Raw genomic sequence first — 27,859 nt, 5'->3', positions numbered from 1 at the left:
TAGTCTAATTTTCCAATGTGCATATGCAACTCTCAGTTGTCTGAAAGTCTACTTTTGTGAGGCTTGGAAAGAAGCTGTCATCACAGAGCTAAGCTAAAACAGGAGTGAAAGGTTAAAAGCATTTGGAACAGGAGTGCTCTCAGAGAAACATTTTGTCAGCTACAAAACTATAAAAAGTACAGACGTGCTGGGGAACACAGCAGAGTTGAAGAAGAGCCTAAAGATGCCTAAAGAGGACAATCAGCTTACCAGATGGCCCCCTCCTTGCTGGTTCATTCATCAGGTTGGCCTGTCCAGTCGAATGAAGACTTGATGGATCACATCTGGCTTAGGGCGGAGGAGAGAGAGAATCTGGAGCCCTGTATCCCGAATACAGGAGAGGAGTGAGTAAGGTTTCAGATTGGTAGAATAGACAGAATGGTCAGTGTGGAGGAGCTTGATAGAGGAGTTAGCCCTTGAAGTGCTGATTCTATTTTTCTGACATTCAGTTTCAGCTAGAGGAGCTATGTGCACCAAGAAGTATTCATCTCTTTAGCCCATCAAAGTGGTGAAAAGCACATAACTATTGTAAAGATGTAGAACATCCAGATAGGGCTTAAAAGTATGCTTGTAGAGGAACTACCTTCTTTGTAGTTCTAATTAGAAGGGAGCCCAGAAAGAGCAGTGATCTGCATGCAAGAAGAAAGATGGGAAAGACAGCAGAAGCAGGTGTCAGTGAAGGAAGCGGCACACAACGAACTGGAGTGGAAAAATGCTGATCTCCCATCTACATTAATGTAACCTTCCCTTCAGAAAATAACATCATGTCCATCTATGCCAAGGAAGCTGTTTTAAATCACACTTGATATTCAATATCAAGGAAAAACAGAACATTGGGGAATAACAGAACATAGTCAATAGTGATGATAGTAAAGAAAGAAGGGGGAAAGAAAGCAAAAAGCTATCAGTCATGAAAGGCGTATACTGAGAATATTTTCACTGACATTCTCAGGCTAGATGGCACTAACACTACTATAACTATGGAAAAGTGTAACCTTGCTAGGACAGCAAAATGGCATAGTAGAAAGGAGTTGAATATATTACTTCAACTGCAATGTGAAATCTTACAGTGCTTGGAAAGACAGAACTCTGGAGCACTACTGGAATGCATTGGAGTCCCTTGGTAATATTATCATTAACTTTACATTCTACCAGTCTTCTGGAATTTGAGAATAGTCTAAAGATCTTTAGTACTGATTTCCACCTCCACTGCTTATCACTTTATCGCTAGTAGAAAGGGCTCATGTTTCTGAGTCTTTAGACATACTCTATTACTTCACAGGATGACATTACATCTTAGAATTGTCAGATATGTAAATGAGAAAACTGATTACTTTTCCTGCTGCAAAGAATGATCTAACATAGTTTCCGATCCAAAGCAGTTTCAATCAGGTCAATCTTCTAAGGACTAAGGATGAAGGAACCTGAGTGTAATAAACAAGGAACTGCATTTCTCCTGTTATAAAATTATTTCAGGGACTTGACACCAGCTAATTCACAACGACTCACTTCAGGAAAAGTATTTGCACTGGCTGAATACCACTGTTTGTATATTAATCAAGTGGGAGCTTGAATCTGTCCTTTCCCTTTATAGGCCATGCTATCCCTGCCTGCCTGCCTGCTCCAACAGTGAGGGAGCTGAAGTAGCAGGGTGTGCTTTTATCACCACACAGACAAATCATAATTCTTAAAGGCTTTCCAGCACACAGACCAAGATACACTTGAGGCATTTTTTGTAGAAATGGGCTCTGACCCAGCAGTGTAGTATAACTTGCAGATCATAAACAGAATGTGGTAGTTCAGGCCTGTAAATCACATTTTGGTTTTAAGTGAAAAAGGTAAGTATTAATTAAAAAAACAATTAAGAGTTTTCCAAAATATGATTTCATGTCAGAATAGTCTAAATTCACAGGACTAGAATGTTTCATAGAAGCTTAAATGCCTTAACTATCATATGATTTTTCTTGATAAAACGTAGACCTTTCTACTCAGAAAGCATCTATATACTTTCTTGCTTAAACTTCTATAACTTACAATTTATAACATTGCTTATATTATAAAAAGAGATCTTCATGAACAAAATCTTTCAGCCACTAAAAAAGGAATATTTCAATGATTTTTATATTAACAATTTTATTATTAACTATACCATTCATTAAAAAATCAATAATCTGAGACTGTTCTGATATCCTCAGTTTATAAAAATGTTGAACTTTACTATTTAAACAGCTCCAGCTTTAATGCCATGCTGAGAAAAAGACTGATAGTATGATATTTATAATACGTTTTTTCAATTTATGAACACTCCTGGAGAAACATGACGTGTACCAGTGGATGGCAGATACAGGCATAGGAGTACCAGATCATAGGTTACTTTGTGTTTGCTGTTTTTTAATACATTGGATGCATTTATTTTTAACTCTCTACTGCTTTCACATTGAATGCACCTCACTATGCAAGTATTCCCTGTGATTCCTGGAGACAAAACTATGCCTTTTAAGACAGAAGTTGATCAACACTCTTTCCCAGATTATGCAGTAAATTATTTTACAATTTTAGGTGTAATCTTCTAGATGTTATTCCATATGACTAATATTCACAAACATGGTAGAAAAATATTTATGTATAGGTTGCAAGACACATTTCTGATCAAACCACTTAATTTTACTTTTCAAGAAAACCACTAAGAAGGAAGTGATTTGGTAGGTTTTAGAGTTGTACTTTGAAAGCCTAATTATTGATCTAGAAAAAGAAGGAGAACGATAATTAAACACATTAGAAATATGTAAGCACGTGCTTTCCCTCAAGAACTGCCATTGTGAAACACACTCTGGCACAGATGCCAGCCACAAAGTTTCCAATGCTCTTGAAAAATTGCATGAAACTGCAAAAATGTATGAGGATTTACTGTTCAAATCTAAGGGACCATATGGGTGCTGTTACTCTAGATGTTCCTTGTACATCCATCAAGAAATGATGGGTTTAATGATGTCCTTGGTAAGGCAATTTGTACCTGAGGTCAGTGGGTTAACTTTGAAATTGGGCAAAGTGGAAGGAGGGCAATGAAACAGCAGTGCCACCTCTTAGCTCTCTGAGCTGTGTATGTGGAAAGAAAAGTCAATCAAAAACATAGAAGGAGGTTTAGCTGGCAGCTGAGACAATGGCAGAGAGACTTACCAAGAAATGCCAAAAGAAGCTGGTTCAGGGAAAGAAACTCATTTTAACGCGAAAGTTACTCTTGTGGGAAAAAAAGGACTCACCCTCCAGGTAGGCATTTGACAGATGTTGCTAAAAATACTTTCAGGAAAAAGATATGGAAAAAAAATCTAGGTTTTATTACATTAAAAACACAGTGAAACAGAAGTACTTTCAAAAAAGTGCTGATAATTTCTTTTTATTATTTGGGATATTGAAAAGAGATGTTGCATGTAATTGTCTTCTTCACCTATTTTTAAAGTAGTTTAGAAATAGTTATTAATGGTAAAGGGGTGATAATAAGTAGAAAATATTTTAAAATAAGATGTGCAATAGTATACAAAGGCATACAAGTCAATGATTGAAGTGATTATACCAGACTATTTCCTTTTAAATACATGACCCATTGCCTACACCTTCAAGGCAGCACAATGAGGATATACGTGATAGATTAAACTTGGTAGATGGAAAGAACAAAAGAAATGGACGTTTAAACCTGAACACTCTTGGAGCTATTATAGGTATCATAGGTATAGTAGACAAAGCATGGCTGAGAATAAATATTAAATTCATTATAAAGAAACATCAGAACAGTCCATTACTGAAGTATGTATCCATTTAAAAAGAAAAACCCAACCTCACTGTGTACTGTGCACTCACTAAAATCAGTTTGGCTCAAATTCAGAGCTCAGCATACCAGGCAGACATTGAGTATTTTGGGGAAAGGGGAGGCTGATTATTTATAAGGCCACTGGACTACTGCAGGAATACAACCACATGCTATTAAGATGATTTCCTTAACCCAAAGATAAGGACTGCTCATGTTCCAAGCAACCTTGTGTTTGCTTCTACTACATAAACCCCAGTGAGAGCAGTAATATCCCACTTATACAGTGGAGGTGCACCATTTCTTCTGCCAGAAGAGATACTGCATGCAAAGGCACTCTACAACCCAACATTTGGGTTGGGTTTTGTTACATTAGGAAAAAGAATTTGGCATGAGAAAAATGGAATAGGATATATCCTTTGGGAAAAACTTGAAGTTTCTTTATGGTAAGATGTATCTGCTAGTTTCTGAAAGTAAAAATTGTATTGGCAGCATATAAAAATGTTTACATCTGTGAAAATGCTTTTATCACAAAATTCTGTTTGCACCTGAACAAACTAAGGAAACCATAAGAACATTAGGAATTCAGTGCTGAAAACAGGTATTGCTGTAAGCATATTGTTTGGGATGCAGGAGATAATCCAGGTACTGACATTAGAATTTAGGTAATGCTTTGTGAAGACAACTCACCTGAAAAAAGATTGTCAACAAATGCTAATTCCATTTCCAAAGGTCCCATTTCAATTTGCTGATGCCATGACAGTACAAAATCCTTATCAGTAGTCTAAATTCCTGTCAGGTTCTTTTTTCATTTCTTGTAATCCTACAGTTTTTGGAAGGGTTAATTCGATTCAGCTAAGGAATATACAAACACATTGCTAGAATGTATCAACACCCATCCAAACATGAGATGTTTTCTTCTGAAGTTTTAAGGATTTTTTGGTTTGAAGTTTTCAAGCACACTGCACATAATATTTATTTTCATTTTTTTTCCCATTTTCACTCCTATGCAGGAACCCAGCATGAAGATATGTGAAAAATAAGTGACCAGACAGTCAGTCTATATGAGTTCATGCAGTCAAGGATTTGTTATGTCTCAGGTTTAGTCACCAGGTCTAACACTGAAAACATGATTCTTACTTTGCATTAATTTCTTGTATTTTTATTACACAATTTTATTATTTATGTTTCGAAGGTGTAAAGTTCTAAATGAGCAGCACTCCTTGCATTAACAGCTTTAGAGAGTAGGATTGCTTTACTTCAGATTATCAGTAGCTACCCATTCAGCTAAGGCACAAATCCTAAGGAAAACTACTCAGTAACTGACAGTTTTGCTCTAAAAAGAACGGAAAGATCAGATCAGGAGATACAAGAAATAAAGATTGCTAAGAGATGATCTACTGAGTTTCAGTGAGATGTATGATGACATTCAAATACACATTTTTGCATTTACATCACAAAGGCACTACAGCCTCTGCAGTTCGGGGCATTTTGTGTACAGAAGGGGTTGTGAATATGCAAATTTAACAGACCAAACCAATAAAGGATACTGATGTATCCTTTCAAGGAACAGATACTGCTATGATCACATAATATATCATATATATATAGTTATATAAATATAGATATATAATTAAAGTATATATCTTATATATATATAGTTATATAGAAATTAAATAATTTCTATAATACATACTACAGTCCTAGGAGAAGTGGAGGTTTTTTTGTGGTTTCTGATTAAGGTACACTGCTGCGTCACTCAGTTAAACATATTGGGTAATAAAAACAAAGCCCATCATAGCATTTGTAGTGTATTTGAGCAGCACAACTAATTACTGAAGTATCATATGAACTTGCTTTAGGGCATCCTGAAAAGTTTGAAAAATAGGATTAGCCTGCAGGCAACAAATTAAATTAGTTAATGGTTATACTTTTGTTCCATACAGAAAGAGAAAATTCAAGAATACATGCATCATATACTTTTTAGTATGAGGGACAGAAACAGAATACCATAGCTTTCTTCCCATGGCAGATGCCAAACTGCATTGTTTGCACAGTAGTGCCAGATAAAGTCACTACTTCATGAAGCAGGAAGTAATTGCCAAATGCCACAGTGTTACCCAAAACACAAAAGAAGACTTCAAAAGGCTAGCATCATTTTGCAGAAGCTCTTGAGGAGGCGCACTTTTATCTCTGCACCTGAGAGAATTTTGGAGAAACGCAAGGTGAAAAATCAGTTAAATAAAAAAAAATTACTAATTCTGACAAAAAAAAATGGGTTTTTAGATTAGGTTTCCTGAGAAAATGCAATCCATTTATAATATCCACAAGTGGTTAGGATAGCATTTCTTCACCAGCCATAAAGTCAGTCTCTCCTGCCTTGAAGAATTTGACAAGGCCAAGTATATGGGAGAAAGTTGAGCCTGAGGTCACAGTCACAAAAGTGCCAAGGATTTTGCCCACCAGTATGAGGAAATGTTTTTCTGTTCCAAGCCTAAGTGGGCTGTGCACTGATCTGACCCTCAGCAACACAGTGCTCCAAATATGAGAGTAGGGTTTGTTACAGGAAATTTCTTATATTGCCTCTAATAATCATATCAAGCCAGCATTTGGGCTGCCCAGACACTCAGAGAAATCTGACTTCTGAGTTCTGTTTTTTTTTAGGCATATTGGAGATTTTTCAACAAGAATAATCACTCATGCTTACCTAGACATATGCCAGACAAAGTCATGGTCAAGTTCGCTGTTTAAGTGCCGTAACTAAATAAAGACTTACTAAAGATTTATGATGTTTAACTTACATGAAACCTCACCTTAACCAAATTATACCCTGATTTTGGCTTTGACATAAGTATTTGCCTCCTGTGGGAGATCATGTTCTAGCACCAACCATGGGCTGCATCTCTGGCTGAGCAATCCTGATAGAAAAGGGTGGTATGCATAGCTGGAATTTCATTCTTTGATACTGAAAGATTATATCAGGAAAGTCTCTTCAAGAGGATTTTTAATTTCAAGAGGTTTCCATTGGTCATTTTAGGAAGATTTACACACTTAACTGATTCAAATGCATTAAAACCTGTAAAACTGAGTGGCAATGTTGTAAAAAAACTGGACCTAATTTTCCAGAACCATGCTTATGTAGTTTCTTCACTCCCACTCACATCAGCAGTAATTATGCCATTAGCTGTGACTAGGAGGACACGTGGGTCTCAAATAGGTAACAGACTGGAAGGAGAGCACTAACTAGTGATGTAAGGTAAGTATTTAAATATGAGGAGAACTGAAAATACCTCTTTCACTTTGTCATACTCTGCAACCCGAGCTACCTCACATTTAGGATGCTTAATTCAGTTTGTCTTACACTACTGATGATTATCAAATGCATTTTGGAGAGGTTTGTTATATCTTCTCCTGTAAGTGCAGAAAACATGCAGAGACTTATTTCCTACATGAAAGTACAAATACAAGTAGAGACACACTTTGTGAATGCTGTAAGAGAAAAACATATCTAATGAAAGGAAAACTTCATTATCTATTTAAATTGATTTAAGAATTTAGGTTTTTATGGTATAATTTAACAAAATCATGCTATCATTCTTCTTGGTTGGAACAGCCATAATAAAAAATGAAAATGGCATTTTCTTTTTATTTGATATTTCATGCATTACTTTTACACTCATGCACATACATCTCAGATACATCTTCCTATTAGTAATGGATTAAGTAGGGATTGCCTTCAACAGAATCTCAAGTAAGAGAAATAAGAGACTGAATTTGACTAAAATTCCTGACAGGGTATGGTTACATAAAAAAGAAAAAGAAACCAAGATGAAAAATCTTTGCTGAATATTCAAGTACAAATACATAAATCGCTATTTATAGCATTCTTGTGATAATTCGTAGCTGTTTCTCACATGACCTTCAAATACACGCATGCCAAACAAAAGGATTGCTGTAAATTTATTGCTCAACGATATTAAATGTGTCCTTTTTTCCATCACACATGTAATTCCACTTCTATAGTACTACAGGATGACATTTTGCCCTTCCAGAAGCGCTCTAAAGCACAGTGACACAGAGTGTCCTTCTGGGCTTTGCTGATCATATTTCTCTTTCCAGTAAAAGTGCCTAACTGAAATACTTTGGAATCTTTATACACACAACAAATAGGCTTAAATGGTGTTTCCTTTTGGGGATTTAGTAGATACTTAATTTTATGTTCCCATCTATATCCAGTCAACAAAGGATCAACATTTATTTATCAACATAATTTCAGATTTTCACCTCATAGCATATCTCTGGAATTTCAAATTAATAGAAATAAAACAGGCAATAAATCCATGCTTTCATTTTATTTAAGCCAGTGAACTGTCTTCTGGATCTAAATGCAGTATTCATTTTACTTTCTTCTTATCTACTGTAAAGATATTGGAAATAGCTTAGGAGATATAATGAAGGTACCATTAAACAGATTATCTACAATTGCCCAGGGACAAACTGGTAAAGTAAATGGAAGTCAAAAAGCAATTCAAAACTAAGTTGTTCAGATACACATTATGTATGTTTTGTATTTACCTTCATTTTTCTTGATGGTGAAATTTGGATTGTTGGCCATTTCAGGAAGAAGACTGTACAGGAAATAATGCCCATTTTTAGGATCATCTTTGTCAACAGCACTGACAATCTGAATTACCTTCAACAGAAAATGCTCTCATTAAGTATTCACATAAATGTACAGTACTGAAAAAAACACATTCTATTCTTTCAGACACATTCTCATTTGTCCACATGCCATATTAACAATGCTAATTTATAAACTTGCAAGGCTTTTACAGACCTCCAACTGAATGTCTGGGGAAGAGGGACTGTATCTGGCCCATTTAAACAGTTTTCAGAACAAGGAGGCAGGGAATAAGGAAAGACAGGCATGTGAGAGAGGCCAGTAAAAACTGACGCTGATTTGGCGAGTACTAAATTATTATTCAGCAATAAAGAAGAAATAAAATAATTTCAGAAAGACTTACAATGCCTATAGTAGTTTTTTATTCATATAGCCATGCTTCTCACAGGACCAGAATGTACAATCTATCTTTAATCCTCTCCTTTCCCTACCACCATTTTTTAATTTATTGAAAATATATATACATTTTTTAAATGAACTTTCAATGTGAAGTTTTACATGCTAGATAATCTAACCTGAAAAAGAAGGAAAATATCTAAGTGTATATTTTGGACTTTTTTTCTTAATTTTAATAAAACCTAATTTCTTCCTGTACTAAAGCATATTTTGTTTTAAAGTGACATTTTTAATGAATAATTTCCAGAATAATGCAGGACACTAAGGTTAGAAGAGCATAGAGTACTTGAACAGTCTGGATAACATCGAGTAATCAAATAGCTTTCACCCCATATGATTTACCTGACCAACTACAGTATCTGTAGGTGTTTTTACCTCCATTTATCTCTTTTACCTCCAACATTACTCAGAAAGAAACTGCAATTCACCATCTTCAAATCATACAAAGCTTCACAGGAATATGAAAAGAAGAAATATGATTTTAAAATAATCAGCAGGTTTTGGGTTATTTTTTTGTTTGTTTTTTCTTTTTTTTTTAAATATTTGGCTCAGTTACTTTTGATCCCAAATGTTTTCCACAGAAGCAGAAACAAAACCAACTATGGATCCAGATCCAGCACTGAGCTGAATTTCAGTGGTAGCTAGCTCATGCTAGATGAGGTTTATAAGAAATTTAATGAGAATTATTGGCCTTTCCCATGTCCATTGAATTCAATACCATTTGTGTCTTACGTAGTTATTTTTGTAATGTTCAAAGCAACTGACCCATAATATTTTTGACAATTAAATTCAGATTATGAATCACTGCAAATTTAATTTTTGAAGTATAGAGCAAAAAATAGAACCAGGGTCTGATGCTGCCCATATTCTTAGACTTCTACTTTAAATTTTCAGTGCTTCAATAGCAAAATGCTAATACCTAGTATTTTATACTCTTTCATTCCAAGAGAAAGGAATATCAATGTGTATGTGTTATGTGTACAACAATAATCAATATCCCATTCTTTCTTCTATATTCTGCAAGCGTTAAAAGAACAATAAAATCTGTCTAGGTAACCAGGAGTAGCAACATCAAAATATAAATATTTGAAATTATGCATGTGTATATGCATATGCAAAGATATTTTAGCAGGTATTGATATATGAACACATAACTTGTAAGGCAACTCAGGAAGGAATTTCAAACAATTAATTCCCTGCCCACTGCCCACTCATATTCTGGATATGTCAGATTTATTATCAGTAATCTACTGCAAAAAGTTTTAGATTGTTTAAATACCACATAAGTAGATTCTTCAGACACACGTATTAGAAGGGATGGGCAGAAAAAGACATAAGACAGTTTTTGCTTAAAGAAGTAGGTGTGTGATTTAATAGCTCCATAATGGATCTTACAGAGATGTGGACTGTGAAATAATAAAACCAGCTGAAAAATATAGAAGCAGATATTGCTTGTCCCACTGCAGAGATGGGCCTATGTACAGATGTGGAGTATTTTCAGCTTTCTCCTGACAGAGTTGTAAGGTACTACACTATCCACATACATCAGGCACAGGGCTGGACTAGGTCCTAGTAATTCTGTGTAATGGGTAAGTGCAAATTAGAATGGAAAGCATCTTTAGAAAGACATATTTTGTGGTTGTTCCATCTTTTTAACACTGTTAGAATTGGAAAGCAATAGGGGAAAAGGAGAATGGCGCAGTAGAGTCTGAAACATCAAGTACACGTAATAGGTGCAGTTTATCAGATAGTTGTGCAATTTTATCTCTACTGGCTACATAACTTAATTCTTTCCAGCATTATGTAAGAGAGTTGACTTAAAAAGTTCACTGTCTGCAGGTTTTCAATTAAAATACCTGAAAGCCAGTAGCCAAAGCATTAATAACAGGGGTTTTCAGCTCATGGAAATTTTATGAAATAAGCTTACAATTTTGCCTAGGTTGCAAACTTTCAAGAAATAAAAGCTGGTTATACGCTTTGTCCTTTCCTCTACCCTCTCCAGGAACTACAGATACCTTTTAATGGCCTAGAGAATGCTTTTTTATACTTCAGTTCTTTTCATCCATTCCCTTCATTGTTTACTAAACCTTTCTTTGCCTTAAAATGCACAGAAAATTATATGCAAAAGATAGGCTTAGCGGAACATTATATTTGTTGTGTTACATGCACAGATCAAGGAATTAAGAGTTAGTGTTCCCATAGCAACCTTATTTCTTTGTGCATTTGCATTAAAATAAGCTCTTAAAAAATAAAAATGGCATAACATATATACAGTGACACAGAGCTCCTGTATGTTTTACTCCATAGGGGTAAGAAAAGTCCAGTAATTCTCATTACCACATTTTTATTAGTATGCTGATGAGTGTACTTTATTGCTCAGTGTTGTATAATCTTTTAATGGAACACTATTGGAGTAATTTTCCAACTCTTAATTTATGTTTCAGAACATGGTAGAAAATCTTCCAGGGCTGTCCTGCTGTACCTATCACTGAATAAGTTTCTTTCCCTGTAGTAACATGGGTAACAAGGGTGTTTCACATAACAAAATCGGTCAATACTAATCATAAAGAAAAAGACCTGATTTTTTTCACAATGTATCCATAAGCACTAGAGTGAAGGTTAATAACCCTTTGGCTCTTCAGTCTTGACATTTATGAAATTCTTCCTTGTAAAATTTCAACTTTGATGTTCTATTAAAAATTCATGCATATATTTGATTCTGTACATACATTTAGTAGAAACATAGTAAATCAGCATATTTTGCTTAACAGGCAGCTCTGGATTGAAACGGATAGTTAAATGATCCCCGAGGACAATTCAGCATTATAGTCTGTATGTTGCCTCACATTTCTGCAAAGCAACTATGCCTGAAATAATATTTTTAGAAGATTACCAGTATAATCATAATGGTTGATGCAGAAGGTTAAATATAAGCCTAAAGTTTTTATCAATGTATCATAACTATCTGTGATTTTAATACACAATACTGCAATGCAACTTGGTAAGCTAACTTGGAACGTTTGCCAATTTAAAATTTTTCTTCCAACTCTGAAAAACTGTTGCAGTCACATTAGTCTTCATGGTTATTTCTGGATTACTTTTCAGACTCACAATACCATAAGTACTCACAGCAGTACAATTTTAACTTTGCCTTTCAGCCATAGCCAGCCCTTTACTGCTAGAACCTGCATTTTGCCATTTGAATCAGCTTTGGCTCTTTAGAGACAAAGATCTATCTGAAGATTTCTCCCATTAGAAAAAGCCAATTCTATTAAGAGAACTGAATAAAATAGAGACAAATTGCAAGAGACTGGAGGAACATTGTACTTAGTTTTATATTGCTCTAGTTTAAACACTGGCTTGAGCACCGATACATCACTGTCTGCAGTACTTAAGCGTTTGAAAGTTTTGTAGCCTTGTTTCAAACAAAAAGCACTTTGCTAGGAAAGTCTGGGTGCAGACTGAGGAACAGTGAGTGAAGCACTTTTCTTAATAGTACAGATGTTCTGTTCTAGGAACGTAGGAAAATAATTTAGCTGGACTGGAGAACAACAAGCTGTAGATTTATAGCCAACAAACCCATGATTGCTGTCTTTAGCAAGTGGAATTATGCAAAAAAAAAAAAAAAAAAGGAATAATAGGGAAAAGCATGAGCTGGTTTATGTTTACCTTAGAGATACTGTAACAGTACAGTACTTTTATTTCCTAAAAGTGACAAAACCCGCCACTTCTGGCAACTTTCTGTTGTGTGTAAAAATGTGAAAGTTACACATAAATATTTGCATATACTAATATTTTTGCTCATCCTCTCCTTTTCCTCTCCTACTAGTTGTTGTACCTCTACTGTTAGAGGTAGATTAAAGCAAAAAAAAAAAAGCATATTTAATACATTCTGTCACATCACCAGCAGCTGCAATTGCCACTTGCAATTATATCAGAACTCAAAATAGAACACTTAAAAAGTGAACTGGGATAGATGGCTCAATATATTTAGGGGCTACAAATGCTACAAATAAGTTTTTCTGAAAGGTTCAAATGTGGTCTCCCTTACAGAAATACAAATTCGATTTAAACTTAAATCTAACTTGAGCTGCAAATGTAAATAGATTAGAATACTCCAATACAGTAGCACCTTTCCTGCACATGTAACATTCAGGTTTGAACTTTGGAGAAAGAGGCTTTTGCTACTATGAAAAAGAGTAGCCTCTTTCTCATATTGGCTATTTTATAGCTGAGTCATATTTAATATTTTGAATTCTACATCTTTACTTATTAATATGATTTATTCCAAAATTTGAATATAGAATAATAAGCATAAGAAAAAACAAGCAATTTAGTGTAGATATCAAAATCTTCACAGAAGCAGATAAGTTTTGAATGATGACTTAAATTTAGAACGTAACCTTGGCGATTATTCATGAGTGGTTACTCAAGAGTAACTTTTTTTACTTGAGTGGTTCCAATAATGCTATTTGTTTAAAACACAGAATAAATTGCAGGATCAGTCACACCTCATTCATGCTGACAGCCAAATATTTAATAACCATCTGTAAAGTTCACACAGGCATTCATGCTCAAGAGTGACATCTGCCATCAGATCAAGAGTTTAAGAGGTGATGGTAAAATGAAGAACATAATGGTTTAATATAAGTTTTACATAAGTGCTTAAACAAAAGCCTCTTTTATCAGCTGTCTCTTAATCATCTCATTTATTGTTTTATTCCAAAATGAAATGTGAACAATTTTCAGCATCTCTTAAACCAGCTGAAGTCTGATGCGAATATGTAGATAAATAAATGTATTCAGAAAATCCTGAGTAACAGCTTTCTGACTTTAGCGAAGGTTACTGAGTCCTAGTTAAAGGTACACTCATTAGAAATTAATATATCCTAGAAAATGTAACTCAGCAAAATGCTGAATAGTTACATTTCCACCCTAAGCTAAACAGATATCCACTCTGAGCTAGAAAAACCTAAATACCAACAGCAGCATAACTGTCTGCCCATAAGGGCACATTTCAATAATCTGCTTTTCAGTGGTTGAAAAGAATTCTCATTTCTTAAATGACAGATTTTTGACACCTTTTTTAATATACAAAAAAGGGGTGCTAGAAGTGAAATCATCTTCTGCAACAATCCAGTCTTGGCAGAGGTGGGTTGTCATATACTGCTATATTGGTTGTCATTTAATACTACTAAAAGAAAATAACTTCTAACTCTATTGTCAGGTAACCTTCTTTGGAGAATAGTGAGTTTAATGCCTACCACCCACATGAGACACAGGAATAGCCGAAGTAGCAAGTCTAGTGTCATGCTGTCAACTGCTGTTTATTTAAATAAAATGTCACAATCTAGAAATAAATTTGAAAGTTTAATAACAGTGAGTTGTGGCAACACACAATGTTTCTCAAGCTGGACAACAGTTAAATCTCATTTACACTTTCTAAAAGTTTGTACATTTTCTTGACTCTTTGAAGTCTGTACATTTTCTTGAATCTCTATCTTGTCAGTTATGTGGCATGTGAGATATTCTTCCTTATTTCTGTATGTTTGTCCTTGAAAATAGGTGCCCTTTATGAAACCTGTTTCATTTTCCTTGGAAAAGGCTACACGGGTTAAATCTTGCTTCTGATATCTTGCTATGTTTATTTCACCTTGTCAAGTGCTGTGCAAACTCTTTTGCCAACCCTTTTATTTCACTAAATCAAGAAGGAAATAACCTCTTAAGTACTTTTTTATTTTTTTTCTTAAATACAATGAAAACTTGAGCTCCATTTCTATCTAAGACCCCATCGCACTTTAGATACTTCAAACTCAGTTGCAATTTATTTGACTTTCCATGAAGTTCTGGGTTGCTTTCTTGTTTTTTTTTTTTTCCAGTTGTCATTGAAAAAGTAAGAACTAACTAGAGATTACAACTGACATATGGGTAAGAAGAAATGGTTTTATTGTTCTAAGTGTTTATTCTAAATCATACCTGGGACCAACTGCAATATAGTTCAATAACTGAACTGGAATTTAGGTTGGATTATACTTTTACCTATTAAAACCCCTGAAACTATGAAGCAATGAGTTCTATCAAGCAGAGTAGAATCAATGGGAGCTTAAAGACACTCAATTTTTTTTTCTGTATATTTTCCTAGCATACCCACCTTTAATTTACCTATCTATGCTTTAAAAAATAAGTAAATCCATATAGAGAGATCTGTACTACAGAATACGATCATGGGTTTATCTTAAATGAGCGTTAAGAGTTGTTAGCATGAACACTTAGGCATGCATTTTGGGAATAAAGATGAGATGACAGGGAGAAACTGCACTCACTTCTCATACATCTAAGTACCAACATAAAAACATGGAGATACTTACTTGTCCAGGCTTCCCATTCTCACATAAAAAAGCTTCGTGCTCTGATGCAAACTCAGGAGCGTTGTCATTTACATCAAGAACTTTGATAGCAACAGGCACCCGGGACACTTGACTGTGGTTTCCTTAGAGAACAAATCAAAGTAAAAAAGGTAAGTATATATATGTTAGGACTAATGCATAAATGCCTACAGAGTAACCATAATCTTCCTGTTTTCTTCCTTGCTTAATTGGGTTGTCTCATCTGTAATGGATCGTGGAGTTGAAGCATGAGATAAAGAAGGATGACCAGTATTTTCCAGTTGAAAAGAATAAATAGATCCCTATTGCAAACAGCATTTGTTGGAGATTAGCTCAATGATCTTTCTTAGACTAAATTGGTGAGATTTTTCTTTGATGAAGTTTGTATTGTTTTATTGATAAAGTCCATTATACATGGAAAAGAGAAGGCTGTAAACAACATAGATTTATTTCTTTGTTTATCTTTGGCAGAGCACAGAGCATTTTACTCTATTAATTGTTCTGACTGCACATCCATTATTTCTTCATTACAAATACGATTAATGTAGAGGCCCACACTGTGACCAAGATAGGCTGTAGACTGACACAGGTAAAACTAGACAGCACTTCAGATTATTAAATCACTTTAATTTATTTATCACTGACCAAAAATGTGGCCTGTGAACTTCTTTCTTCATTGAAATAATATATAATTATATTTTGTAGATTTTTTACATATTTTGCTATAGAAGTGTTTTGCATAGAGTGTTTCTCACTATGAAGATTAGAATAAGCTGTTAATCAAGAAAAACTAAACCAGCAGCTGCATTCTACTTTGCATAGATTTCACAGTCAGTCCCTTGTGTCTTTTCTTCAGTTCAATATAGCTAATTTAAGAGGCTATTTCTAAATATTTTAGATTATTTTTCCCCAAAGAGGAAAACCATGAATGCAATTTAAACTGAGGTAACCAATGGATATGAAGGGTTTAAAAACCTCTTCTATAGCACATGTATACTTCTACAAGTAATTCAATACTAGTTTCAAAATCCCTCTCTTAGTGAGTATTACTTTATAACCAGAGTTTTTAATGTTGCTTATATTATCAACAATTTCAAGAACTGCACACCGTGTGAATCAAACCCTGTGTCTGACTTTTAATGGAACTGTGTGCTTTTGCCTTAATTATTACTTCAGGCAAGAAAGCTACTACCATAAGTCAGAATATCAACTTACTGGTTTTGTGACAGCTTAGCACCTGTCCAAAGCTTTCATCAATCTGTGGGGATTCTGTTCTCTGGCAATACAGAACTAGCTTAGGGGAGGGTAGGACAGAAGCTCCTATTGCCTGGGATTCAATGATCCTTTCATAATAAATTTCTACAAAGTAGAAGTAGGTGAGGCTCCACCAGTGGGCAGGTAGCAACTGGTGGCAGCCCTACAACTGGTAGAGATAATTAAAGAATTACCATACACATGGTATTGTTTGTGGCTTCAATCAAAGTTAACTTTATTGTGACCTAACCAAATCCTACCTCTTGCATCCTTTTTTAAGCTTGTATCATAAAGATAGACATAATTTTTTGAGGCTCAACCTGTGAATCTAATTGTGCACATTTCAATTGCTCTACTAACATTAATTGGGAATAGCATAAAAATAATTATATTGAAAGACACAAAACTAAGCTATCACCAAATTTACTAGTGCTATAAACAAAGGCTTTACGCTTGCTGCATAACCTGAAATATTAAAATCACACCTGTATAGGACATGTAAGATTACAAGACATGAGACTCCAAATGCTTCCCACTTGAAGTCAAAAGTTCTAGTTCAGAAAGAAACATGTTCCAGCAGAATAAGAAACCCCCACAACAATACTGCAAGAGTAATGTTTACATTCATTTTTTGTCTCCTGATCTTACTGCTTAACAGGTGAGTGAACACTAATGCCATGGAATAATAATTCATTTTAAATCTATAAATATATATAAATAAACGCATTTAAAAGCTAATATGGAAGTGATGAATCCCAAACATTTTAAACACTTTTTTTAATCTTAACTTGATAAAAATAAAGACAAATAATCTTGAGCTTATCAGAATTCTCAGCACTAGTGTCACATTTAAACACTAAAGATTTACTTTTATCTACGTTAATGAAATGATGGCAGTTCAAATTTTAAAGACATTACAGAGAAATGTAATTAATTAGATAAGGTTCTAAAGAAATTATTCATGTCCCTTCTGACTGCCCCCAAAATGTTTGTCTTTCATCAGAAAGACAAACATTAAATTTAAAGATATTATAATTAGAAACTTGATGTGAATTCATTTTAAAAAATCATTTACTAAACACAAAGGAGACCCAACTGGTTTGGAAAGCTCCAAACAAGGGGATATCCACTTCCTTTTAGTGTTCTTGTGACTATTATGAAATTTATTGATGAGAGAGAGATGGGGAGGGAATTTTGTCTACTGCTTGTACTGCCCACCACATGGAATACATAACATTATTTTGTCACTGCAAGGAAATTTCCCTTTATGCTAAGTGTTTTCCCTGTAAATAAAAAACACCCTAACGATAACGTATTCAAACAAAGTTTTATTTTCATTAAACACATCCATATTTCACTTGTGGATGAAATGTCAAGATAAAATAGTTTTGTCTGTCCATTTTCATACTTTTAATGTCTGCAAACTTCTCAATGGTAAAACACGTATGCAGACGATATCTCTCTCAAGTTTAAATGCATCTCTGTTAGCAAGGCCCAGATTTCTTAAATTAGAAGTGGGAAGCAATTGAAGTGGATTTACCCTGTTCCACAGAGTGTGCGAACCATTACGTTCACATGACTAACTGTCCTGCATACACAGTCAGCCTTCACAGTGATTAGTATTCATGTTCAGAACTTTTCCTCATTTGTATGAATGGAGAGTCAGTTCTTTCTCAGCTACTGACAAAACTGAATTTTAATTACTATCTTGGTTTTAGGGTTGTATTTTTCTGTTTTTTTTTTTTTTTTTTTTTTTTTGATGGTTGCTTATTTTTCCGGTTTGTTGTTTTGGGGTTTTTTCCCAATGAACCACCCAATAAGTATGATTAAGGAAGACTGAGTCATCTTGCATGAACGAGGTAGATAGTAGGACTGATTGCTTGAGCTCAAAAAATTCAATTAATTTAATTTTCCCAAAATAATGGAAAGTCCAGGTGAGTTTAGAAATGCATACAGAAAGGTTTACAAGAATTACAAGCACCTAAAAAGCTCTGCATTTCTCTGCAGTTCTCAAGATTCTATTGGAATATTACATGCTTGAAATTAAATACACAACTTGCTGGTATTCATCTTTGAGTAATATACCCATTAAAATGTACTGAGTATTAAAAAAGGCTGCGGAGTTTGATGAAATATGATGAGGCAGATGAGATAATCAAAGTAAAATAATAATTAAAAAAAAATAGTCCCACTATCAAGCCATTTAGTGTCTCCAAACCTGAATTTTTGGAGGCTACAGACTAGTGCTAATTCTTCTTGTAATCAACACATTTATTCCTTTCTGGAAAAACCTTATGTAACTGAGATGTGCATGTATCATTGAAAATATATAATGCAAAGCACTAAGCATTCTTACATTGGTACTGCATACAGCAGTAGTAGTACTAGAAGTACCTAGAGCTTGTAAATCAAAGTGGTCTTGTGCTACAACTAACAGAACATAACACAGGTATTCAACTCCCATAAACTAAACTTAAACACTTCATAAACATACTCAAAACACTTCTCCACTGCCCTTCCTTCACAGATATACATACAGGTGGTCTTAACAAGAAGTGGTATTTACAAATGACAATTGGCTTGGCAAAATTAAGTTAATCAGCTGTTTAACCAAAGAAATCCAGTTGAATCCAGTTTTCCTTTATTTAATTAACCAAAAATAATTTCAAGGATCTCTTTAAAAAGTCATAAGCTGTCTTGCATTTCAACAAAAAATAAGTACTTGAATAGAAAGTAGACTCCTATAAAATAATACCCCTTATTATTTTTTTTTATTATTATTACTCTTATTGTCATCACAACATGGCTTGGAAATGGATAATTCATGCTTCTCTGATTCAGAGAAATTTCTACCATAGTAATATTTCAAATTAGAAGTAGAGGAAGTCGTAGTTCTAACAGAGAAATCAAAACAAAATCTGAATCAATGACTACCCAAAACCAATAGTGCTTGCTTTATATCCCTGATATTTCAAGCTTATTAAGTTGTATTTTAACAGATGCATTCCCATGGCTTCATCGAGGTTTCATCTGATGCCATTACTACAAAAAAATCTACATGCAGGACAAGTTTATTTCTCCTTTTAGGGTTTATGCTGTTGTTTTCTTTGTGCAATCCTTTTCCTATATAGCACTATAGTTTATAATTATTTTTCTTCATAAAAAGCTAGCAAATCTGACTTCAAGAAACTTGAGAAACAGAGATACTATTGTGAAACTGAAATTTTATTTATGTTGAAGTTTAACTATAGAAATCACATAATGCAGCGCACACTGTGTTCATTTATCTGAAGTGTTGTGTAATGATCCGATTCAAGACAGACTGAGTGCCTGAAACTGACTCTGAAATTGTCAGGAAAAGACATCAGCCATTGGCAGTATTTCTGCTAAAAATAAAAGAATATAAGCTCTTCCTGAATTAGGATAAAATTTGGGAAAAAAAAATCTCTAAATAACAATTTAGATCCTGCCTGAAATCCTTGTATTTTTAAAAGATCATAAAGTATGCAGAGGTGTGGTATATCTATAAAGTAATATAAACAGATCAGTGCATAGCAGAAAAGCTGCTGTACAAGTTGCTAAGACAAGAAACAAACACTGCTTCAAAATTAACATTTCATAAACAAACACTGCTTCAAAATTAACATTTCATATCTCTGTTTCGGCATACTGGAATGTATTAGAGGAGTACAGATTGTGGTGAGTCTCTGCGTGAACGTGTGTGTGGGAGGGAGGAAGAAAGAAAAAGATGTGAAACATATTTCTCAGGTTTGTTCCTTAAGTCATTCTTCGGAAGAAAAATAGTAATGCAGTTGAAAAGTTTTGCCTCCTTTCAGTTGATCACTCCATTTATTTTACCATGGTCTCCAGAAGAAAGATGAACAAGTTATGAGCATAGCTATGATACATTCTATTTTCACTTCCTCACTGATAGACTGTCACAAGTTTCACCAAGGATTTCCACCTTCTTCATTTTTGTCCACTTTTCTACCTCTCATTGCCATGAAAAAGATGTCAGATTTTTGCAAAAGGCAAGCTTTCACAGGTGTGGACAAACACAGAACCATACATACCCACCAATGAGGTAGAGTGCAAGGAGAGCATTTCACCTATGTATCCTGAAAAGGAGGACAAGGAGGAGGGGAAGCTAAAGACAGACTAAATTTTCAAGACTTGATTTCAAAGCTAAATTTGTAGCTAAGAGATTTCCAAAGGACTAAAGGAGAGATCATACATTCAGGTTGCTAATATTACCAAAAGAGTAAAATGTCTGCGGTAGATGCACAAGTCATGCCAGAAAATGTTAGCTGAATAAAGCCATATTCTTCAAGCTCTGTTCAGACAAGTTTTTACTCACTTTAATTTTTTTAAAAATCTTGAATCAATCACCAATAAACTGCAGATAAATGAAACATGCCAGCAAAGGATCAAACAGATATTGTTCTTTGTGTTAGCAGTGACATTCCACCTAACCCTGCACTGAGTCTTTGCCTGCCATTGTAGTAGCAAAGCAATGCAAGCAGACCATGCTGGTATGCACTTCGAGGCCTGATGTGGCTTCTACTGAAGTCAGTCAGGTCTTTTCTCCTCTGGCAGCCTAACTTAGTTCCTGTTCTTAATATTACATTAGCTCTCTACTACATTCTAAATAAACTAAGAATTGAAATGCAAATATAATTTAAATTAAATCAGGGACTTCAGGTGAGCACTTTGACTTCAAAGTATCTACTCAGATTTATAAAACTGCATAATCAAACTGTGTTTTAAAAAGTAAGTTCCTTATGCACAGATACAATACTTATTGATGGAATCAGTTAGTCCTCGTTTTCCTTAACCGAGGGCAGGCTATAATTTGACATTCAAAAGCAACCTGCTTGTAATTTATCATATCATTAAGCTGTGCAGATATACAGCAGTCAAACAAATTGATACTCTGTGAATTGTAAGATACGTTTGCAAAACTAGGAAATATTTGCAATTCTTTTTTTTTACAGAAGCATCATATTTTATTTGGTGTGTATGAATGATGCTGTCTTGTCTAAATGAACAGACAGATCCAAAGGACTTGGAAAGGAAAAACTAAATTGGAAAAGCAAAACGTGACCTCAATGCAGCTACAGCTGTGAAGAGGGTCTCTTGTGCCATAACTCCAGTTATAAGGGAAAATCAAAAGGCATCGTCCTGTTTAAATTTTGCCATGCACAGTAAGAGTGGAAAAGTTATCTACTGCTGCAATGTGACTGAGAATGATGGGCTATGGTCAGCAAACTGTAATTTTATCTTTGAAGTAGCAGAGGATGTTGAAACTAATTTATATCCACCTTAGAGCTGCAAGGGAATGGGAAGCATAGGCACCCCTTGTGCCACCCTCTTAAAACCCCAGCAACCCAGAAACTCTAGGGTTTCTGGTTATTATAAATCACCTTGAACGACAAGTTCTCTTTAATCACAGTGCTTATGTTTTGAAAAGCCACTGTAGTGTCACCACCTCCGATTTAGTTTTCATGGACTCCAAAAAGAAGGTGCTAGAAGATATAGTAGATACTAGATGTACTTAATAACACAAGTATTTGTTACATGTAACCCACATGCTGCATAAGAGTGATTAGACTGCATGGGATATGCACTAGCAGAGATCAAGGGGGATACTCAAGCAAGGGAGCAAAGGGATGGGATGACGCTTAAAAAGAGTTCAGAAAGGCATCCTGATCAGGCTCTGTAGCAGCTTTTTGATATTTGAATAGCAATTTTTGGTACTTGTCAGAAGCTCCAGATGCAAACAGCATGTCCCTAGAGAGTGTTCTTCTGCATATCTAATTTTGACCACAGTGAGCTTTATATTCATCGTGACACATAATCAAGATATATGTGACACATCAATATGAGTAAACAAATAAATAACTCTAAATAAATTATTAGTATAGCTGCTTGAGCGGGTTGCATTGGAAGCTGCTGTACTCATGTCAGGTTGATGACAATGAAAACAATTCTGGTTTCTTCACAGATCCTACATAAATCCTTAAGGGAAGGAAAAAAAAATTATAGTGCCAACATCCTTCCACCCACATCTATCCAGAGATAAAACTTAAACAAATGCTGGCAGAAAACAACCTGTATTTCTGACACATTACAGTGTTATTGAGCCTTATTGGTCTCTAATGAGGATGCAAGTCAAGATGTAGTTTGAAGTTATGTCACCTTCAGTAAATGAACCATGTCACATATTCCAGCAGTGAATTGTTATGATTACAAAAATTAAAAATATGGTTTAAGCTTTAGCAGCTATTACCACTGTCCTTAGAAATTATAAAGTGAAGCTAGAAATGGTGGAACAGTTACATTTTTTGCAAAACACTATACAAATTAAAAAAAAAATAAGGAAAAGGAAGAAAATTACACCTAACTTCAAGAATATGCAAGAGCAAAACAGCACTTGTAACCCATGGAAGCATTATTTTACAGACCTATCATTTTATCAAAACTCACACTATTATAATCTTTTGAAGAAAGTTTTTTCCACTTCCTTGGAGCAGCAACCAATTGGAAGAAAAAGAGCTCTGGCAACAGGACCCACAGAAAATCACACTGAACCACATCTTTCTGTGACCTTTATTATAGATCCTAGCAATAACAGATGCGTGACGAAATGCTGCTGTCTCTTACTTCTTGTAAAGGACAGCACCACAAACCTAATTCAGATTCCAGATTTTCTGAGGCCGTGCAATGCCTTCATTGTTGTGAGGAAATGACATGTTTTATTTCTAAATGTAACAATAAGAAAAGATTCCAGAAAATAATATGATGCCATTAAATGACAGAAAAGGATTTGTTTAAAAAATAAACCAGTGAACAGGAAGGAAGAAAAGTGATTGAAAAAAAGTTTTATGTCACAACAGATGTACTAGGGCATGATTTGCTGCTGTGTTGCTGAATTCCAGCTTAATCACAGGAGTTGTGCTAGCATGAACCAGTCAGGAATCTGGCCCACACTTTAAAGCAATTATTTTGTTAATATGCTAATACATCATGCATATTAAAATCTTATAAAATATTGACTCAGATATGCAAAGTCTTGTCAATTATAATTAGCTATGAAATTCTATAATGACTATCAGCAATAATAATAACAATAAGCAGACTGATTGAGGACAAGATGTCTGGAATATTTTGATTCTTTCAAAAGATATCATGATTACAATAAAATAATAGCTCAGATGAAACCCCTCTCTTACTGATAGATGAAATGTCAAAATATTTTAATAAGAATTTTTATAAAAAAAGAATTTATTATAGAAGTATTTAAAAGTCATTCCCTTCCTGGGACTTATTTTCGTAACAGTACCATTTAATTACTCTTATGTTTCCTTTGCAGATAAAATATTGCTGAATATGCCAGATTTGGATCAGGGTTCTAGGAGTTTAGCATCAAGCCATTCTTGCTAGCATACCTTCAGCAATAAGCAAAAAGATCTCCCCAGCGTGTCAGCATGTACCTTTAAAAAATCCTCTCCTCTGTTTTTCAGCCAGAAAATACTATCATTCTTTGCTATCCAGCAACTTTGCTAGAAGCTCAAAGCTTCCTACCCTGAGAAGGGTCTTAATTCTAGAAAGAAATGTGCTTAAAAAAGATTGACTAAAACAACATCGAGTTACAAACCTTTACTCTGACCACCTCCCTTGCTTCAGCCTTAAAGAAAAAACAGTGGAGATTTTAGTCACATTCCACTTGAAATTAAATTAATTCAGCTCATCAAACTAGATGAATACTACACAGTATTTTTAAGATTAACCATATTTTATTCAGAAATCCTAATTCAAATATACAAAATGCAGATGGCCAGTTGTTGTTCAGTTAACAATGCACTCATTTTGCTAATATAATACGCTTATTGTCTGTTTAACCATGCTTTTAGTTTTCTCAAAGTAACTTCACATGAATTAGTCAAGCATGTTTTCACTAATGACCCTCATATTCCTTACATGAGTCCCTATCTGTTTTGTGCCCCAGAAAGACTTATTCCCTTCTAAAACACCACCTAGTATGCTAACATCCTTTTTTTTAATTCTGAACAGTGTTTGCAATTCCAGTATGTTTTGTGAAATCAACATTTGCAAATCTAGAACTAAGATGTCTGGCCTGGTTTATAATCCCCTGAAACCAGAAATAAAGGAAGTTTAACTGTTCATGCAAATCCCTCTCCTTTTCCTTGCCATAATTATCTTTATTACCTCTTCTGACTTTTTTTGCACTGAATTACTCAGATGCTTTATTCACAGCTGCCTGACATACTTTCCTCTGAAATCAGAGGTTGCTAAAGTCTGTTCAGCACCACATACCTGGATTTTAATGCCTGCTCCTGAGCTACTGAGAGTCTTTTATATAGAGATTGTTTCATAAGTGCACCCCATTTCCATTTGTATTTTGTCATAACATGGCCACTCCCATGCTATTATCCATCAGGATCACCCCTCCTGCTATTCTTGATCTGTGGAAAACACTAATGGGAAAGTTTGTGAAATGCCTGCACTTTCACAGCTGAGAACTGCAGACTAGCTGTATATGATATACCCACTCTCCACTGACCAGTAGCAAATGCTCCGTGACCCATTAGAATATATGGATTTCTATGTTACTGTGTATTTATGCGCAAACAAATAAAACCCAACTTAGTGAATTGTGTTTCTGAGCAAAAATGATGGATTATCTATTTTGAGTTCCACTAAGCCAGAGAAAAAAGGGTCAAGCAAAAAAGGTTAATATTCCTGAGCTTTTCTGGTTTAAACCTCCATAAAGGCTTATTTCCTTTTCTTTCTAAAACTTCCTGAAATTTACTCAGCCTTAAATTAGAGGTAATTATATGATGTATGAAAGTAACTCCCTAAAGTGTTAGAATTATTGGTAATAATGCCTATAGTAGTTTTTACAATAAAAGGCTAAACAAAATTAAATAAATGACAGCATGAGCAAAGGTATTGATGGCATTAAAGAGTATATTGTAGCTGAAGGCTTATTCTGAAGAGTAATTATATGTCTCTTCCTTTTTAATTAGTGTCCTTGTAAATTTTAAAGGAATATACAATACAGATAACTCTAGTAGAGCATGTGCTGGGTGATGATTCAATTATTGTATTTATATTCTTGGTAAACCATAAAGAGTCTTTCTGGCTTTATGCCCTTTCCCATTAGGTGATAGAATTGCCTCATACTTCTTCATTTCTAAAGAATGCAGTCGGTACGGGTAATTACCTTTGTCAGATAAAGCTCACAGCTTTGTCCTTGAGATTCCTATGCTCTATGCTTGGAAAATATTTATCGTGGTCAAATCCCCATTTACATTTCAAGATCTTGTCTAAAGTTTCATCTATTGCTTTGACTAATGATTCACAAGAATTTCTACTAGTTGTAGCAGTTCTGGTACTTTGCCAAGTACTTAGGCACGGAGACCAGCTAGCCACTGGTACGCTTTTTGTTTGGCAAGTGAAGCTGAACACAGAATCATTTGATAAAGCAGTCAATCAACATGAAAATGATAGCTCCATGACTGCAGTGACTGGAGAATAAGGAAAACAGAAACTCCATTAAAACGCTTCATTCAGAGATTTAAAACTTGGCTAAAAGCATTGCTCTAGGCTAAGAGAAATACACTCTCCCAGGCAGTCTGGCACCAGCTTTGGAATTCCCCTGTGGGCTGATCTGTTGCATGTGTACATGTATGATGCACAGAGTGTCAGAAGAGGGAGAAGTTTTAGAAAAGCCTTCTTCTAATGAGACACAACAGAACAAATGGATGTACACTTCCTCTCTGTATTTCCCAGTATGATGGGAAAGGCTTGAGACTCTACTAATTATAAAAGAACCTGTCTATGCCTGAAGGCACTCACAGTAGCTGCGATTCAACCTGAATGCAGTCTGAGGAATCAGTGCTGCACATGGTCATAAAAAAGGCTGTGAAGAAAAAATAAATCTTGAGTAGCCCACTCAGTGTTATGTCAGGTAAAAGAAAGCTTGGGGACTTTAAAGAGATAATCATTTATCTGTCTTTAAAGTTTATGAGCTGTGGTTTCTGTTGGTGTGTTTTTCATAAATCTCAGAGGCTGACAACTAGAATATGTTTAGAAGTTTTTTCTTGTTGAAATCTATGGTATCATTCAATGAATTTCTGCAATGTAATATACATATTCTTGAGAAAAGGATTACCTAATTAAAAAAAAAATCCAGATAAGCATTGCTGATAGTGAATGCATTATAGGATACTTTTTGTTTTCAAAGAATTCACTAGAATCATGTATCTCAAACAGATCTCAGCTCCAGTTTAGAGGGGATAAGTATGCAAATATCAGGATATTCATATTTAAATGGGAGAAATATTGTGCAGTTAAATTATCTCTTACTAGTACACTTATTTCTTGCCTAAGTTAAAATAGGCTCTCTGAGATAAGTCTTCATTTTGGTTTCAAAACTAAATTAGTTCTCCATTTATTACTGCTTTTGTTATACCAATTAACCAGCAATGACTGAAAATCAGGGCAGTTCCTTAGTATTAATGAGGCACACTGTGCGGATGCTGGGGAAGTATCTGCTATGTGGCTGTTACAGCCACTAGAAGATAAAAATTCAAATCTATGGAGCTGGAGGCAGAAAGAAGATAGAGCTCAATTATTATATGCCTTGTACATTTAAGACAATCTGATAGCTTGAATGACCAGTGATTCTGAATTCCTGTGCAAACTGCAGCAAAAATGTTTGATAAATAAATCATGGCTATTTGATTTTCCTTTAGTAGCTGAGCAGCATTGACAACACATAACTTAGGAAGTCCTGCAAAACCTGTACAAGAAACTGAGAGAATACCAAGGAGGTTAGCCCAGCCTGAACTCTGCTCTGCTTCACTGCTCAGGAAAATTGCTAACCAGTTAATGCAACACAAGCATGTAAATGGGAACAGTAGTTATAGCTATAATTGTAAGTTATACAAACTAAAAAATGGATTTGTGTGTTCAGATGAATGGGATTACGCATGACTATTAGTGTCTTGACTTTATTGAATAGCAGAAAATTCCATTTCAAAAAAGGACTAAGGAGCCAAAGATGTGATGAGCCTTTGTAAACACAAAAAAGACGCACTGAAGGAAATGTCTTTAAGTTAATAATTCATTCTCACTGCACTGCAATTCAGGCTCTCAGAGAACACTTGCGTATGCCCCCAGATTCCTTTCCTGTTCAGGGCATAGCTCCAGAGAGCCCAGACATACGAGCAGCAGCATCAGCCCCAGCTTACAAAGCAATGATCTATCCACCCC

The 27,859-nt window shown here is 34.8% G+C and overlaps 1 protein-coding gene across 3 annotated transcripts in view; it reads right to left on the bottom strand.

The window, feature by feature from the left end:
• The window catches only part of CDH8 (cadherin 8), a 153,521-nt gene that overhangs the window by 18,343 nt on the left and 107,319 nt on the right, over nt 1-27,859 (bottom strand). For 2 of the 3 annotated variants that reach the window (XM_005152164.3, XM_031051747.2), the window contains 2 exons: nt 15,287-15,408; nt 8,417-8,534 (listed from right to left, as the gene is read on the bottom strand). In XM_005152164.3, coding sequence (XP_005152221.1) covers nt 8,417-8,534; nt 15,287-15,408 — 240 coding nt within the window. Of the gene's footprint in view, nt 1-249; nt 276-8,416; nt 8,535-15,286; nt 15,409-27,859 lie in introns of those variants that run through there. The other variant, XM_031051749.2, reaches the window with a different exon arrangement.

Source organism: Melopsittacus undulatus, chromosome Z (assembly GCF_012275295.1).
Source record: "Melopsittacus undulatus isolate bMelUnd1 chromosome Z, bMelUnd1.mat.Z, whole genome shotgun sequence".
In the NCBI taxonomy this organism is placed as follows: domain Eukaryota; kingdom Metazoa; phylum Chordata; class Aves; order Psittaciformes; family Psittaculidae; genus Melopsittacus; species Melopsittacus undulatus.
The sequence above is the reverse complement of the archived record's forward strand: the minus strand, read 5'-3'. Positions and strand labels throughout refer to the sequence as shown.